Source organism: Gracilinanus agilis, chromosome 1, assembly GCF_016433145.1.
Source record: "Gracilinanus agilis isolate LMUSP501 chromosome 1, AgileGrace, whole genome shotgun sequence".
Taxonomy (NCBI): Eukaryota; Metazoa; Chordata; class Mammalia; order Didelphimorphia; family Didelphidae; genus Gracilinanus; species Gracilinanus agilis.
Window position 1 is genome coordinate 8,691,226 of NC_058130.1, and position 18,809 is coordinate 8,710,034.

The window sequence follows — 18,809 nt, forward strand, 5'->3', positions numbered from 1 at the left end:
TGGAGTCAGGAAGATTTGAGTTCAAACCTGGCCTTAGACACTTATTAGCCATGTGGCCACAGGCAAATTCTTTTATCCCTGTTTGCCTCAGTTTCCTCATCTGTAAAATGAGCTGGGGGAGGAGATGGCAAATTACTCTAGGATTTTTATCAAGAAAACCCCAAATGGCATCAAAAAGTATCATACACAATTGAAGTGACTTAGCAACATGTGCACACACACGCACATACACACACCTACAATTAGCTTACATTCTAATTAGGTGAGATAATAAATATAGGGGAATGGTGGTGTTCAGAGAAGGAATATTTGGAACCCTTTGCAGCCATAGGTCATTCGACTGACATTCCCTGTCCAGCAGTGATGATGGTGTTGAGTTAATTACTGTTCCCAAACAAGAGATGGAAAGAAGATGAGTTTTGTTAGAGGGCAGAATCGGAGTAGGTTGGAGAGCCTGGCCTGTGCTGGACCCACCCTTGTTGTTGGAGGTGTGCTGAATCTTTCCATGTTTGCCCCACCTCCCGGAGTTTCTTAAGATCTTGTCTAGAGTTCCCCAGAGCTTGGGAGATCATGACAAAACTATTCTCTTTGCCTCTGTCTCTGTCTGTCTGTCTTTGTCTCTTTGTGTCTGTCTCTGTCTCTCTCCCTCCTACATCCTGAAGCCTGGAGGTAACATGTAGGTGATGGTAGTGGGACATACCAGGGAGGCCTCTTGCCCAAGGTCTTGATAGTTTATCCCATGGCTAGGGTTCTGCACCCCACTTTGTGTCAAGGAGACCAAGAAACTAGTGCAAAGGCCTTGAGAAGGAATCCCTGGAACAGAAGGGACCCCAGAGCCTATAGGTCAAGCCTGAACTTGAATCCTGCTTTATAAGGCTGCAGTTGTCACTGTTTGCTTCTCAGCTGGGATGATGAGAGCTGGACAGGTAGGTAAGAGAATGGGACATATCTCCTTCCTTACTCTCTTCCCAGCTCCACCATCCATCTAAGTCCCATAGAAACTCCCTCTCTGGAATTTATCCTTTTCCAAAAATACTCTGAACAGGGGCAGGGTGGACAGGATTCCAGGCTGGCTGGCAGGCTAGTGGTTCCCATGAGGTAGCTATCACATTGGTGCTTCTGGGGAGGGAGTGGGGTTAATGGAAGGAAGCTCATCATGGGCTCACAGAGGCAACAAGGTTGTTGTTGGCTTTTGGTAAAGAAGGCAAGGGTAGGGATTATCACAGACTAGGAAGATTTCTAGTTCTGGCAAATGAGGAGTAGCCTGCCCTAGGAGCCAGGTGATAGGAAGTATTGGCCTCTTCCTCAGTCATGAGAAGCTTGTTAGAGTGCCATAGACAGAGGATCTGGTTCATTTTTTAAAACCCTCACCTTCTGTCTTGGAGTCAATACTGTGATTTGGCTCCAAGGCAGAAGAGCGGTAAGGGTAGGGAATGGGGGTCAAGTGACTTGCCCAGGGTCACACAGCTGGGAAGTGTCTGAGGTCAGATTTGAACCCAGGACCTCCCGTCTCTAGACCTGGTTCTCAATCCACTGAGCTACAAGGATCTGGTTCATTTGCCGTCTCGGTGACACTGAGAGGCAGCTGGGTTAAGTAGCTTCTCAAGTTCCTGATAGCTCTAGCTGTAAAGCCTGTGTGTGACTTTGGGCAATCAATGAGCATCTCTGAGTCTCATCTGTATAATGAGGGGGTTGACTAGAGGGCTTATCCGAGGTTCTGTCTTGCTTTAGATTGAGGATCTTATGTGTGATTCCAGAAAAGTAATTTGAACTTTTTTGCCTCAGTTTCTCCACATGTAAAATAAGGGGTTAGGAATAGCTAGATTCTGGCCACTTTCCATCACTAGCTAGATTTCTGATTCTGTAATCCTACAGACATATTTCCTAAAATCTTACACCTAACAAATGCCCTTTCTAAAAAAAAAAAAGCCCTTATTCTTTCTTTTCTTATTTTCTTTTCTTATTTTCTTTCTCATTTGAGTTCTAATTCCATTTTTTATCCTTTTTTTAAAGCCTTTACCTTCTCTCTTAGAATCAATACTGTGAATTGGTTCCTGTACAGAAGAGCAGTAAGGGACTAGGCAATTGAGGTTAAATGACTTGCCCAGGGTCACACAGCTAGGAAGTGTGGGAGACCAGATTGAACCCAGGACTTCTCATCTCTAGGTCTGGCTCTCTATCCACTGAGTCATCTTATTTGCTCCTTTCTCTGCTGATTCTTAATATATTTGTCAACTGGGCAAAAATTCATCTCCCTGGGACTCAGTTTCCTCTCCCATAAAATGGAAATAATTATAGCACCCACCCGACCTGGTTCTTGTGAGGATCAAAGGAGATGTTCTCTGCAAAGTGATTTGCAAATCTCGATAGGAATGTTATTAGTGACTTTCCTTTCTCCCCAGTATGGTTCATTTGGGTCCAATAGACCTCAAAGATAGCAGTGCCCAATGGGCTGGCTGGCTGGCTGTGGATGTGATTGCTGCTGGCCTCTTCTGGGTCCTGTGCTATTGGCAGACCCTAATGTTAGTGCCAGATTGATTTGTCTTGAAAGTGGACTCGGGGGGGGGACCATTTAAAGAGCTTGTTCTATTTTGGACGACAGTTCCTGGCGGGGTGTAGAGAAGACCATTCATTATTTTTTTCCAAAGATGCTTTAAGCATTTTGCAGATACTGCCCTTCCCCCCTCTCCTTCTGTTGTCTCCATGAGATAGAAAGGAGGGAGGTATTATTAGTCACCCTTTTACCGAGGCAGCAAGGTAAGCAGAAAGTGTGACTGGCCCAAGGTCACAGAACTGCCTGCCAGAGCACTCGGGGTTTTCCGATGCCCAGTTTCTGAGATTTTCCCACTTGATGCTACTGTACTAGAATTCAATTGCATTTGGTTTAATTCTTTTTTTTTTAAACCCTTGTACTTCGGTGTATTGTCTCATAGGTGGAAGATTGGTAAGGGTGGGCAATGGGGGTCAAGTGACTTGCCCAGGGTCACACAGCTGGGAAGTGGCTGAGGCCGGGTTTGAAGGGTTTAATTCTTTAAGGATTTATTAAAGGACAATTAGGACCATCGGCTCAAAAGTTAAGTGAGGAAGAACATCAGAGGCACCTCATCTTACAAATGTGGAAACTGAGACCCAGAGAGAAAGTGACTTGCCCTATGTTATTCATCCAGGATTTGATCCAGAGTCTCTGACTTCAAATTCAGTTTGCTTTCTACTGTAATAGGCCAGATAGAATAGATTAGTAGAATAACAGTTGGGAAAATTTGGGTTCAAATTCTCTTTAGGATAGCTGAAGCTGTGATACAATAGAAAAAGCCCTTGGCTTGGAGTCAAAGAATCTGAATTCAAATCCTGCTTCCTTCTGCTACTTACTACCAGTGTGATCTCAAGGCATTGATTAAACCTCTTGGGGTTTGAGTCTCTTCATCTATAAAACAGGAGGCTTGAATGGAGTTCAGTGGCTTAGATGGGGCTGAAAGCTCCGGTGACCATATGATCCCATGCCTTGATTTGGAATTGTGGTTCTGCTTGTGCAACCGTGTGAGAGTTCTTTAACCTTGTTGGGTATTAGTTGTATCACCTGTAAAATGGGGGGATTGTATTGAGCCATTTCTGAGGCTCCCTCTATCTCTGTCTTCTCACTTCTCTGAAGCCTGGTTTCCTCTTCTTGTGACCCTTTCCTTGGAGGGCTGTTGTGAAATTGTCCACAAAGAATCTTACAAAGCTTGAATCTGCACATAGATGGCGGCTCTTCTCATTCTTATTGTTATTATTTGCTAATTTACTATTACTTGGGCAGAAAACCTTGAACTAAGCCATCACAGAGTTTAAAACAGAAAAGCTCTGGGGGCTCCCCAGGACCCTTTAAAGGATCATCAGCCCTGAGGGTTATATGCAGGGAGACCCCTCTGAAGAAAAGCCAAGTTCTCTTTGGCATGGGCTAAGCCATGCTCCCTCAGCTCCATGGGCACAGAACCCTCTGTGGGGTATGCTGGGAAGTGTACTGCAGCAGGGCTTGGCCTTCTGGCCTGAGAGATGGCCCTCCTGCTACAATGGCCCCTCCTGCTGACCTACATGTCTCTTCACGGAAGAGAAGTGGCCCTTGGCAAAGCAGCAAAGAGCAGGAGCAAAAATCTATAAGGGCTGGCCTGCAGTATTCATTTGGGGTTTCTGAAAAAGCTGAGGACCAGCGCTGAGTTATCCCAAGGGTTCTGTCTGAGAGACATAAATGCATTTAGCAACAACTCTGAGACATGAGTGATGCCACTTTGGAACTTTTACCCACTTCTCTTGGTTCTGTGCTCTGATCCCAGATAGAGTAAATTGAATCTTTCCTCTTTCTACACAAGAGTCCTTTAAGTATCTGGAAACCTCTTACATTAACTACTTACATCTTCTTTCCTCCAGGGTGAGCATCTCCAGATCCTCAGCCAGTTCGCCTTTAAGACAGAATTGTTGTTCAGTTGTGTCCAACTCTTTGTGATCCCATTTGCAGTTTTCTTGGCAAAGATACTGCAATGGTTTGCCATTTCCTGCTCCAGCTCATGTTACAGATGAGGAGACTGAGGCTCACAGGATTTTAAGTGACTTGGCCAGGATTACACAGCTAATAAGCGTTTAAGGCTGGGTATGAATTTGTTTCTTCCTGACTCCACACCCAGAACTCTATCCCCTGGGCCACCTAGATGCCCTTAAAGTGGAATTAAAGCCCCGTAATTCTATATCACTTCTTCTGGGTGCTCTCTATCTTGTCAGAGTCCTTCTTCAAATGTGCCCAGAACTGGACACACTATTTCTGAGGTCTTTTGGCCAGGGAAAAGTATGATGTGCCTATGAATCCCTCATTCTAGGATTTCTGTCTCTCTTAATAAAGCCTAAAGTTCTCCTCCCTGTCTGTTTCCCTTTTTAAAGTCTTCTCTGTTGAATCTCCATCCAGATTACTCTCATAAGCCATGGGTGCCCCCAAGGCTTAAGCTTAGACATCACCACTCTAACTACTATATTATTTAAAGGTGCTACTAGCTTCCTTGGGTTTAATGATCTTCTTTAGGCAGATGATTCCCAGATCTTTATCCAGCCCAAACCCTTAGCTCTCCTGAACCCCAGTCTTGCTTCCAACTCAAACTGGATTTCCCATAGGCATCTCAAACTCAACTTGTCCAAAATAGAACTCATAATCATTTCCCCAAACCCTTCTCCTCTTCCAAATTTCCCTATTAATGCCCAGGGCACCCCCATTCTCTCTTTCGCCTAGGCTCACATCCTTACTGTCTTCAAATCCTTGGACTCAAATGGAAAGTTCAGTCTGTTGTCAAGATTCGTTGTTCCTGCCTTCACATTGTTTCTTATATGTCCTTCTCTCCACTCGCAGAGCTACTGCCTTGTCCACGCCCTCATCCCCTTGGGCCTGGGCCATTGCAATAATAGCCTCCTAATTTGTCTTCCTGCCTCATCTCTATTCCACCTAATCCACCTTCTACTCAGCTGCTAAAGTGATTTGCCTAAGATGCAGATCTGACTTTGTCACCCCTGTTTGATGAACACCAGTGGCTCCCCATCATCTCCAGGACTTAAAATAAAATCCAGTATTTTGTATTTAAAGACCTTCAAAGTCTGTCCCTTTCTACCTTCCTCCTTCCACTCCATTTACTCCCTGATCCAGTGGCACTGGCCTTCCTTCTAGTAGGTTCTTAAACACTCCTCCCTCCCCCCAACATTCTGTGTCTTTAACGTTGCTGTCTCCTCTGCCCAGAATGCTCTCCTTCTTCACCTCAAACCCTGGCTTCTCTGGATTCTTTTGAAACTCAGTTCAACTTTTACTTTTTTGCAGGAAACCTTTCCTGGACCTCCTGTCTCCTGCATGCTGGTGTCTTTCCTCTGAGAGGGCTGCTCTTGTCTTTTAGCCCCCAATCATTTCCCTCCACCTACAATATATATTGATATATACATAGTTGTTGGCACGTTGACTTCCCCATGGGCCTGAGATCCTTGAAAGCCGGGATCATGTTTTGGCCTTTCTTCATATCTCTAGCACTTAACACATTACCTGGCACATAGGGAGCTCTTGATAAAGGTCTGTGGGCCGACTGACTGGCCTCTGATTTCACCAGCTTCTTTGCCTGCCATGTCCTGTTTGAACCCCGCTGAGCTTGCTGGACACCATAACCCTCAGATTGTCTTAATAGTTATCATAGCCTTGCTACATATCTCCCATCTTAAATATTCGAAGTTGATTTTTTAAAACCAAAGTCTTTGATCTTATCTTATTCCCCACTGAATTTCATCTCACCAGATTTGCCCCATTGAGATCTCAGGGGATCCTGCCTGCCATAGAGCACAAGAGCTATGAATTTCAGCCTAATGTCAATCAGTGTTCATGTAAATTGTCTACATTTGTCCCTTAGCCAAATAAGTGGTGCAATGGATAGAGTGCTGGACTTGGAGGCAGGAAGAACTAAATCTGAATCCTGCCTTAGGCATTTACTGACTGTGTGACCCTGGGCAAGTCACTTAACTTCTCTCAGTCTTAGTTTCCTCATCTGTAATATGGGGAATCTCGCCTACTTACCAGGGTTATTGTGAGGATCGAGAGAGACAAAATACTTAGAATGCTTCATAAATGCCAGCTATTCCTTGAGTTCTCATCCAGTTCCTGAACAAAAGTGTCATGGAATTAAGCATGGACGACCTATGGAATGTTCCAGCAGAGACCAGTCTCCTCACTGACATGGAGCCATTTGGATCCATACATGTAGCCAAATTCAAATGCACTTACCTGCAGTCTGAATGAGCTCAACCTCTTTTCATCTCTTAGACCAGCATCACACAAAAGGCTGTGTCCGAGGCTAGGCTAAAAGCTAGGTAAATTGTGTCCAGGGCATTTCTCTGATCCATCACTTTTGTTATGTAGGAGGAAGGAGGAAATAAGGCCAGTCTGACCCAACCTGTTCATAATGAAGCTATGTTGACTTTTTGTAATCGCTGCTTCCTTTTCTAGATGTTTGTATCTAAAAATACATTGTAAGCTAATAATATCTTCTTGACTGTTGGCAGTAATGGAAATTAAATTCACTGGCTTATAGGTCACAGAAGGTACTCTAGCTTTCCTGTTTTGAAACTCAGAACAAATGTCCTTCTCCAGGCCTGCAACACCTCTCCCCTTCACTGTGATCTTTGTTTCCTTTTTTATTCCTTTTTTCTTCTTTTTACATGTTTTATCGAGAGCTTTTGTCCTTTAGCCCATAATCATTTCCTGTTATGTTCTTGAAATCTTTCAAAGATGACTGCAATTGCTTAGCAACCACACTGGCTTATCCCTCCAAGTTCTCTGGGGTTTAATTTGTCCAGATCAGGTGATTCAAAATCATAAAGGGTCATAAAGGGCATTTAGGTATCCTCTTTTCCCTTATTTTTGATTTCAACTTTTATCTTAGCTCTTTTCCCCTCTTCTTTCTAGTTCAAAATTCGTTCTCCTTGAGAGAAGAAACAGAAGTAAAAGTAAGGGCTTAGAGATGACAACCAGCATCATTTGTACTCTTAACATGTGCAAAAGTTAATATGATCTCTTTTGAGTTTCTTAACAACCCTGTGAGGTGGTTACCAGAGGTATTATTATCATACCCATTTTACTGATAAATAAACAAAGACTCAACAACTAGATCTGGGAAGTAACTAAGGAGCAATCTGAATTGAGTCCTTTCTGACAGCAAGTCCAGCACTCTATTTGCAGTTCTATGCTGCTTCTCACTCTAACTTCTCTAAATTGACTACATGATCGTATCATCCCCACCAAGCTATNTCAAGTGACTTGCCCAGGGTCACACAGCTGGGAAGTGGCTGAGGCCGGGTTTGAACCTAGGACCTCCCGTCTCTAGGCCTGACTCTCACTCCACTGAGCTACCCAGCTGCCCCTTATACTACTCACTTTTGATTCTGTTCTTTTCTCCAATGACCTTCTTCATCAGTCTAAGTTTATTTTCCTTTTCCTACTCATTGGAATTGTTTTTCTATATGTATTCTAAAGAATTTCCTATTTCTCTTTGGTTGTCATTCCCTTTACAACATTTAGCCAATGAATCCTACCTATCTTTTTTCTAAACTCATTAAAACCTTCTCTCCCTGTATCTAGAATGATTGTGAAATTCAGTCTTGCTTTTCCTCTCCTCTATTCTGCATTCTAAAATAGAGTTACTACTTCCCCCCAATTCTTCTTCTGTACCAATCAGGTCCCTCTTCTTCCACAGAATCAGCTCGAGAGTGTTCCCTTGTTCCTGGCCCTCTTGTTTCTACCCTCCACCTTTTCAAGAATGAAATGGTCATTAAGGCAAGCCACGCATTTATTAACTGCTTTGTTTTTATAGAGAACCTTGGAAGGAAAAGTAGTTCCCATCTCTCAAGTCAAGACACCAATTTTAGAACCAGGACTAGATTTCTGCTTTTAATTTATAAACATCTCCATATTTGTGTTATTTCTCCTCTGAGCCTCCTTTTAAAGTCATCTTATAAGGAACCTCCCAGCATCTTCTTGCCTTTCCTCCATTGGTTAATATTGTACACATAGGCTGAATTTTAAAGAGGTCAAGATAAGTAGGGATCAATGTAAAATCCTTATTTTACATTGTATGTATCATGTATCATGTATCAAATAGATGTTCATCTGAAAAAAAGATCTGGAGGTTTTAGTGGATCACAAGTTCTACATGAGCCAGCAGCAGGATATTGTGACCAAAATAAGGTGAATTCTCTCAGGTTGGATTAAAAGAGGCACAGCATCCAGAAATAGGAAGATGATGTATTTTGCTCAAGATATTAATTTGTGGAGCATCGTGTTCAGTTCTAGACACCATATTTTAGGATGTACGGTACTAAGTTGGAGACAGTGTACAGAGTAGGGCATTCAGGATGGTGAAGGTCCTTGGATCCATAATATATGGGGAGTGGTAGAAGGAACTGGAGGTGGTTAGCTTGGAGCAGAGGTTGGAGAGGTGGGGCATGATGATTGTATTCAAGTATTTAAAAAGCTGTCTGGTGGAAGAGAGATTAGACTTTGTCTAATTTGTCTGTTTGGGCCCACAGGAGATAACCAGGAAAAATTGAGGGAAAGTGAAAAGAGATAGACTTCAGTCAGATGTTAGGAGAAAAATGTTCTGGCAATGAGAAACTCTCCAATGTGGAATGGACTGCCTTGGGAAGCTTGGGTGGTAAGGGGGGCCTTTAACTGAAGACTAAAATAACAACTGGTCAAGGAAATTGTAGGATTCTTTGTCATGGAAAAGTTGGACTCCATGGCTTCCAGGGTGTCTTCCAACTCTGAGAGTCTTTGATTCATTCATTTAAGTCCCTCTTTTGATTGTTTTTTTAGTCAAAACAATTTATTTGCTCCACAATGGAAATACCAGGAACTAGATCCAAATCTTCAATGTATCAAGGTCAGAACCTCCAGATAATGAATTTTCTTCCTTCTTATCTCCCAAGTGCTTGCAGGTGGATAAGAGGCCACCCACTGACAAATCTTCAGCACTAGGGAAATTAACTGATGTTTTTTATAGCCCTCTTGAAATTGCTCTTCTAGGCTTGAGTGGTGAATTATTGCCTCATTGTAGAGATGGCCATCAAAAGGTAGCCAAACAAAACCACTTGAGCAGGGAGAAATACACAAAGAGCAAGAAGGTCTATCCTCAGCTATTTTAGCTCTTGGTCCTGATGTCTGTTATTGTTTGGGATCTTAAGAAACTTTTCTCATAGTAAAGTCCTTTAATATTTTAGAAGATAGAAGAGATCTTGAGACAATGTCATTAAACATATATGAACAGGATTTTCCTACTATATAATCCATAATGAGTGCTGTCTTCCAACTTTCTTAAAAATTGAAAAATATATTTTCCAGATTATGTCTATACATTTTAAAATATCGATTTTCAGACATTTTTTATCCATGTTCTCTCCTTCTCTCCCACCCCTCTCCCCTTCCCAAGAAGGTAGGTAATATGATAGAGGTTATGCTTATACTATCATATAATACATACTTCCCTATTTATCATGTTGGGGGAAAAAGGCATATTGCTTACACTACAGAAAAGTTCATGGAGGAAATCAAGTAAAGAATGGCATGTTTCAACTTGCATTTGGACTCCATCTGCTCTGTGGATATCCTTTTTTGTCATGAGTCCCTTGGAGTTGTCCTGGATCCTCGCCTTGATGATAAGAGTTAAGTCATTTACAGCTGATCTTCACATTATTGCTGTTACTGTGTACAATATTCTTCTCTTGAAGACCTCCAAGCAGCCAAATTGGCTACTTCTCAAAGTGGCCCCATTTCACTTTGAATCTGTTGCCATCATTAGGAAGTTTCTCCTGACATCAAGCCCAAGTCTTTCTCTCTGCAACTTTCCTCATTGTTCCTGGTTCTACCTTATGTGACTAAAAGGACAAATCTAATCACTTTCACCTGCCCTCCAAAATCTTGACTAGATTTATTGTGTTCCACCTGGAGTCTTCTCTTCTGTGAGCTAAAGAGCCCCTGTTCCTTCTAGTGGTTATTCTATTTCATCATTTCCAACCATTGCGGTCACCTTCATCTGGATATATTGAAGTTTACTAGTATCCTTCCTAAAATATGATACGATGAACTCCAATATTTCAGAAGTGGTGTGACCAGGGCAGGGCATGGAAAACCAGTCAACCCCTTCATTTTTCTCCTCCTAAGATAGTACAGGCACATATTAGCCTTTTTTGGCTGCCAAACTATATTCACTCATTTTGAGGTAGGTGGGAGGTAGGTGCCATTTTTTTCAACCATTTTATGGTCAAGGAAACTGAGGTCAATAAAAGTTAAGTGATTTGTTTAAATTCACACAATTGGTAATTATCTGAAGTGGGATTTGAACTCATCTTCCTAACCTCAGGGCCAGTGCTGGTTCCACAATGCCACCAAGCTTATCTATGTCTTTACACAACATTTATTAAAAATTTGAATAATATAGAACCAAGAAGCAATTCATGGGGCACTTTAGAGGAGATCTCCTTTCAAGATGACTTCCATTAATGACAATTATTTTGGTCTAGTCATTTAACCAAGTTCACATCCTCTGAACTGTGCTATCATCTAATTCATATCTCTCTATCTTGTCAACAAGAATTGAATGAACAATATTGTTAAATGTTTTCTTGAAATCAAGGTATACTGTTTTTACAGTATATCTTTAATCTATTGAGGCCGTTCATTCTGTCGAAGAAAGGAGATAGGGTTAGACTGACATGTTGCATTCTTTTTTTCTTTGAAACCCTTACCTTCCATCTTAGAATCAATACTGCATGTTGGTTCCAAGGCAGAAGAGTGGTAAGGGCTAGGCAATGGGGGTTAAATGGTTTGCTCAGGGTCACACAATTAGGAAGTATCTGAGGTCAGATTTGAACCTAGGACATCCCATTTCTAGGCCATCCATCCACTGAACTACTTAGCTGCCCTCACATGATGCATTCTAGATGATTATTGCTTCCTTTTCCAAATACTCACCAACCATTTTTTTAAAATACTCTGTTCTAGAATTTTGCCAGCAATGAAAGTCAAGTTCCCCAACCTATAGTTTGTAGATGCCAGTTTCATTATTTATTTGAAAATTGACTCCTGTCCCATCATCCAGAATGTTTCAACAATTAATATTTTCTGATTCTTAAATATGTTGGCACACATTTGGTATATTTTGTTCATCATGGTCTGGTGACTTGAACTCACTGAGAACCATGAAGAATGCCTTTTCTTCTGACCACATTTTCACTTGTATTTCAATTTCAATTCACTTGGGTTTCAATTCCTGCTCCGCCAGCTCTGTTGAATTCTTCCCAGATACTTCTAAGGTTCCTCATTACCATCTCATTAGTCATTCTGCTCATTTGCTGCTACCAATTGTTTGGCATTTCACCTCTTCTCCTCTCATGTGTCTCATGTTCCATGCGTGCCTTCCTCCTCCCTTCCGCCGGTGATCACCCTGTAGTTCCAGAAAAGGGCAATGGTATTTTTCTCTTCCTGGGAAAGGGAATATTTTTTAATACCACACAGGATTACTGATTTAAAAGTTGGGTTCTATCCTCTTTTCCATTAGTGTTTCACTACCTCCTTCTGTGACATGGAACAATGGAACTTGTCATTTTTTAAAAATTCCATTTCTCATTTTTTAAATGCTGGTCCTATGTGATGAAAGGGACACAAGATCTGGAATGTTCAAGTGAACCATTTATGCAATTTTTGACTTGATTCTGACATAACCTAATTCAAAGAGAATCTAAGAAGAATCTCTCAAGCTCCTATCTGCTGTATGATTTTATCTATGCATTTCCTCTGATCTAATGATCAACCAACATTTATTAAGAACCAAATATGTGTCAGACACCGTACCAAATGCTGTGGACACAAGTTTGAAGAGCTAAATAACCCCTACCCACAATGAGCATTTATTCAAATGGAGAAGAAAACAAATAGGGGGAGGGGAAGGAGGGAGGGAGTTAGCTGGGTATTTTAAAGTAACAAATGAATAAATGAAATAAAAAAGATATACAGCATAAATATAATGTGAATAAGTACAAATCTATATGGAGCCTTGCCCTTTGGGTGACCTAGAATTTTAATTCTTCAGAGTTTGGGGTCTTCTTGATTCAAAATCATTGAGCATCCTTAAAAGAATATTGGTAATGACCATCCTACCCAAATTAATCTACCTATTTAGTGCTATACCTTTCAAACTACCAAAAAACTTTTTTTACTGAATTAGAAAAAACTATAACAAAGTTCATTTGGAAGAACAAAAGACCAACAATATCAAGGGAAATAATGAAAAAAATATGAAGGAAGGTTTCCTAGTAGTACCAGATCTTAAACTGTACTACAAAGCAATAGTCATCAAAACAATATGGTACTGGCAAAGAGACAGAAAGGAGGATCAGTGGAATAGACTAGGAGTAAGTGACCTCAGCAAGACAGTTTTCAATAAACCTAAAGAACCCAGCTTTTGGGACAAAAACCCGCTATTTGACAAAAGCTGCTGGGAAAATTGGAAAACAATATGGGAGAGATTGGGCCTAGATCAACATCTCACACTCTATACTAAGATAAATTCAGAATGGGTAAATGACTTGAATATAAAGAAGGAAACTATAGGTAAATTGGGTGAGCACAGAATAGTATACTTGTCAGATATATGGGAAGGGAAATATTTTAAAACCAAGCAAGAGTTAGAAAAAATCACAAAATGTAAAATAAATAATTTTGACTACATTAAACTAAAAAGTTTTTGTACAGACAAAACCAATGCTACCAAAATTAGAAGGGAAACAGCAAATTGGGAAAAAATCTTTATAACAAAAAAACTCAGATCAAGGTCTAATCACTCAAATATACAAGGAGCTAAATCAATTGTACAAAAAAATCAAGCCATCTCCCCATCGATAAATGGGCAAGGGACATAAATAGGCAATTCTCAGATAAAGAAATCAAAACTATCAATAAGCACATGAGAAAGTGTTCTTAGTCTCTAATAATTAGAGAAATGCAAATCGAAACAACTCTGAGGTATCACCTCACACCTAGCAGATTGGCTAAAATGATAGTAGGGGAGAGTAATGAATGTTGAAGGGGATGTGTCCAAATTGGGACATTAATGCATTGCTGGTGGAGTTGTGAACTGATCCAACCATTCTGAATGGCAATTTGGAACTGTGCTCAAAGGGCTTTAAAAGACTATCTGCCTTTTGATCCAGACATAGCACTACTTGGATTATACCCCAAAGAGATAAGGAAAAAGACTTGTACAAAAACATTTATAGCTGTGCTCTTTGTGGTGGCAAAAAATTGGAAAATGAGAGAATGTCCATCTATTGAGGAATGGCTGAACAAATTGTGGTATCTGTTGGTGATGGAATACTATTGTGCTCAAAGGAATAATGAACTGGAGGAATTCCATGTGAACTGGAAAGACCTCCAGGAATTGATGCAGAGTGAAAGGACCAGAACCAGGAGAACATTGGACACAGACTGATACACTGTGGTAAAATCGAACATAACAGACTTCTCTACTAGCAGCAATGCAAGGATCCAGAGCAAGGCTGAAGGACTTATAAGAAAGAAAACTATCCACATTCAGAGGAAGAACTGTGGGAGGAGAAACACAGAAGAAAAAACAACTGCTTGAACACATGGGCTGTTGGGGATATTATTGGGGATGTAGACACTAAATGATAACTCTAGTCCAACTATCAATAATATGGAATTAGGTCTTGATCAATGATACATGTAAAACGCAGTGGAATTGTGTGTCAGCTAAGAGGGGTTAGGGAGGTTTTGGGGAGAGGAAAAGAACATGAAATATGTAACTAGGAGAAAACATTCAAAATAAATAGACAAACAAATAAACAAATAAATAAAGGAAAAAATAAAGTAAGAGAGAAACATCATTAAAAAATGAATATTGATAATAAGATGGACCTTTGTTTCAGAGAGAAGCTTGGGTTCACTAAATATCTTCACAGATTCCCAAAGGCCATTCATCCCATTCTTCTTCTCCTTGATCTCATAATCTGTATAATAGGCGTTCTTTACTCCATGCAGGCTGGCATCATTTAAGAGGGAGCACACACCATTCCCCCTATTCAAACAGAAGAAGGGTGTCACTTCTTAACTATAACATTGCCAAAGATGGCTGAGCTGGGGAGGTCACATTATAGCCATGTCATTGGTGGATTCACGATAGCCATCAACATGCTTACCACATTATGACCAGGCTGACAATCCAAATTCTACTTCTCCCTCCCTCCTCTCTCCCCCTTTTGAGACAGTAAGCAATTTGATATAGGTTATACATATGATGCAATACACATTTCCACATCCATCATGTTGTGAAAGAAGACATATTAGAAAAAACTCATGATAAAGTGAAAAAAAGGTATGCTTCGATCCACATTCGGACTCCATCAGCTCTTTTTCAGGTGGTGGAGAGCATTTTTTATCATGAGTGCTTTAGATGTGTTGTGGATCATTGCATCACTGATAAAAGCCGGTTGTTTATCATACAATGTTGTTATTGTTCCTGTATACAATGTTCTCCTGGTTCTGCTTAGTTCACTCTGCATCCGTTGATGGAGGTCTTTCTAGGTTTTTCTGAAATCCTCCTGTCCATCATTTTTTACAGAACAAGTAAGTGTGTTCCACCATAATCGTTGACTACAGTGTGTTCAGCCTTTCCCCAATGGCTGGGCACCCCCTCAATTTCCAATTCTTCGCTACCACAAAAGAGCTGCTTTAAATATTCTGGTTCAAATAGATCTTTTCTCCTTTCTTTGGTCTCTTTGAGACACAGACCTAGTAGTGGTATCGCTGGATCAATCATGCCCTATGATGATTATCCGAAGAAATGAAAGCGTTTAGCTGGGAGAAGAAAGGACAGACTGAGGACCTGAAAAGTGGCTTTAAGAATCTGCAGGGAAAAAAAGCTTCCGTTTGTCCTGCTTGTCCTCAGGCGACAGAAGGAGCAGCTGTGAGCGGAAGCTGCATGATCCTGATTCGGACTCCTTTTTGTGGGAATGCTTGTAACAAAGAAAACTTCGCCAGCATGGAATGAGCTGCCCAGGATGCGTTGGATTTGCCCCTCACTGGACATGTTCGAGTAAAGGCTGCACGATCGGTTGTTGGGGTCGTTGGAGAGAGAATTCTAGAAGGCCTCGAGCGTCCACTCCAAATTTCATAGTCTGTGAGTCTGTGTTTCTGTGTGGCTTTGTGTCATAGAAGATGGCACCATCATACATAAGCCAACAGACTGACTTCTTCAGAGTATTGTCCCCCGCTTCTGTATGGGGCATCTCTGTATCTATCTGGTCATTTTCAGGAAACTGAGGATTCCCAGGATTGGGCCCTTCCTGGAACTTCACAGTCCTTAGCAATGTATTCATACGTCAGGGCCGAGGGGGCTCCCCAGGGGGAAGGACGCAGATGGGCTCGGGAGGGCTGGGGGGTGGCTTCCTTTATTGACTTGAGGCGCACAATTTACAGGTAAAATGACGTAGGCTAAAGAATTTACCTAAGGCTTACCCAGGCTTTTGCAGGAACAGCGATTGGTGATGCTGTACAAGATAGAAACAACGGATGCGGATTGCCTTCGTGGCCCTGAGCACTGTTTTCTGTAGGATAATAAATCACAAGAAACAGTCAATTCAACATGCCAACATGTGACCCAGTTTTGTATAGAATATTATATGTTCTTCTTACATTTTTGTTTTTTTCTTTTCTTATTACCGTTTTCTTGGTTATTGTTTCCTCGGCAGCACCTCCCGTGTTCTGGGGAGAGGGAGATGTTTGCTTTTTTTCTGCTGGGGAGCAGACAACGTGTCTTACTGCTTCTAAGTTAATGGGGTGCACTGGGGTGCTCTGGGCTTGTTTCACAGCCTTGCTGAATGGAAAGCCCCCGACTTCCTAACTACCCCGAAGTTTTACGTCCTGGGGTCCACTGGGCACGGGACCCCCTGATCTGTTTGTGCTGCTCCCACATTCATAGACATGACGGATTGCTCAAACGCTATGTGGCCGATTCTCTTCCCAACGGCCATGTAATTACATTCATTTAGGAGTTCCCTCCAGTGAAACGCCTCCCCATCCTGTAAATCGCTGGTCCATGTTCTCCCCAAAGTCCCCTGGGCTGGAGGTCTTCCCCGATGTCTCCTGCCATTGCAAGTACCAAGAGAAGAGTCTAGCTGCGCCTCGCAGCCCTCTTGCCTCTCTGCCATTCGCTCCCTGGATATTATTCGCTATTCCTGTTCTCCCTGCTTACACGTTGCAGCCGGCTCCCTCCCGCCATGCCGGACGTTCATCACGTTCTTCTTGAAGAGTTCTTGGGCGGCAGAGTCGTCCGATGCCTCCCGGTGCCGCAGCATCACTAATAAAAGTGAAAAGATGTCCAGGCAGCCCCCCTTCTCCATTTAAGCAGCGACTCTGGGTGCAAGAACATAGTGCGCTGCTAGGGCTTAGGGAGAGCCCCCTTGGCCCCTGGGACCTCCTCACTGCCGAGTCTGAGGAACGGAAGGCCTTTCCCACGTGGCCCCCTAAGATCGGGCGTGCGGCGGCTGGCATTCATAGGGCTGGCAGCGGTGATCCTCGGAAATTCTGACCTGCTCCCTGCAGAGCCTTCTATCGCCTGAGCCTTTGGCAAGTGTGTGGCTCTCCGTTAGGCCTCCCGGGCAGTGTCCGGCAGTGTCTGGCAGTGTCTGGCGAGCCAGGAGACCTTCTGCTCTTTCTGTCAACCATAAAAAGAATGCCGGGGACAGCGGAGATGGGTGTGCCCAGGGCTGCCAGGTTTCCCAAACACCCACGTGGTCCTTTTTGCTCTTGCGAGGTAAATCCAGGCAGCCCTTCCATATCACGGGGGGAGGCCGGAGGCACTCCTGGGACCCGGGAAATCCTCATCAAAGTTTTGGGCTTTTGGGTTCGTTTCTCCAACTTTACCTTTTTACTTACTTTGACTTTAAAAAAGAAATTGCGTCTGTTTATGGCATTCAAAGATAAAGTGCTGCGTATTGATATCACGCCACACTATACCTACGTTTTAAGTATTTCTGAGTTTCCAAACTTTTTCTCTGTCATCTGTTAGCCTTTCCATCTTATCTGCAACTTCCTCAAAACTCTCCCCCAATTCCCATTGAATATCTGATGGGGACCCGCAATATATCAAAACTGGGATGGAAAAAGTCTTCATATGCGGGGGATACCTGTATTTATTCTTCCCATTTTATAAATGAAGAAACTGAGGCTGAGAAGCTGTGATTTAACTGGTAGTTCTATGTCATACAATTAGTGTGTCTAAGGTCGAATCTGAACACAGTTTGGTGACTCCAAGTGCGTTGTTTTAGCTCCTCGCTATGTCCTGCACGCCAGGTCAGCCCTTGGGATGTTTGTCCATTCTCCATATTTCTGGCTGCATGGCGGTCTACCTCCCTTCCCCGCCGTCCCCCTCCCCAATCAAATACACCTTTTAAGATTGCTCTTAGACAAACTTGGGCCTCTGGGTGGAGGCACAGTGCACAGGATGCCAGGAAGACTCCTCTTCCCCAGCTCAAATCTGGCCTCAGACACTTACTAACCGTGACCTTGGATGAGTCACTTAACTCTGGTTGCCTCAGTTCTCTCACCTATAAAATGAGCTGGACAAGGAAATGGAAACTTATTCTAGTATCTTTGCCAAGAAAACCCCAAGTTGGGGGGGGGGGGGTCATGAAAAGTCGAAAATGCCTGAATGAATGACCCTTAGGTTCTCTCAAGCTGGAAAGCCTTTAAGTTCGGTCCTGGCCAGGGCTCTCTCCGGTCCCCCAAAGGCTGGCCTGGCCGAACACTCACCAACTGATTACTGGAGGGCTGCCCAAGAGGGGATGAATTTGTTTGGACTCAGCTCCCTAGGAAACACAACTAACCACCCCATAGAAGCTGTTTGCAAACGCCAGAGAATGCTGCTCCCCTTAGAACAGGGGGATCTTTAGGAGAAGTTCTCCTGGACTAAGCCCGGGACTGAAATGACTCGTTTTCCCTAAAGAACATTAGCAGACTAATGCTTTCTTTTATTTGTGCGCCTTCAGGTTCTTCAGAAACTTGGGAAAGCTGACGAAACAAAAGACGAGCAGTTCGAGGAATATGTGCAGAACTTCAAACGCCAAGAGGTGAGCTCCAGGTTGTCTGATGTGCTTCAGTGAATTCCCTGGTGGCTCACTCATGGCTTTTCTTCTTGTATGTGACTCAGATGCCTTCCAACTCATCAGAGCTGGGTGAGGCTCCCACATGGCCA

The 18,809-nt window shown here is 42.6% G+C and overlaps 1 protein-coding gene across 1 annotated transcript in view; it reads left to right on the plus strand.

The window, feature by feature from the left end:
• The first annotated feature begins 16,833 nt into the window (after positions 1-16,833).
• The window catches only part of AMPH (amphiphysin), a 96,823-nt gene continuing 94,847 nt past the window's right edge, over positions 16,834-18,809 (plus strand). Inside the window, exons 1-2 of the mRNA XM_044675400.1 lie at positions 16,834-16,899; positions 18,604-18,684. Of these exons, the coding sequence (XP_044531335.1) occupies positions 16,834-16,899; positions 18,604-18,684 (147 nt within the window). The remainder of the gene's footprint in view (positions 16,900-18,603; positions 18,685-18,809) is intronic.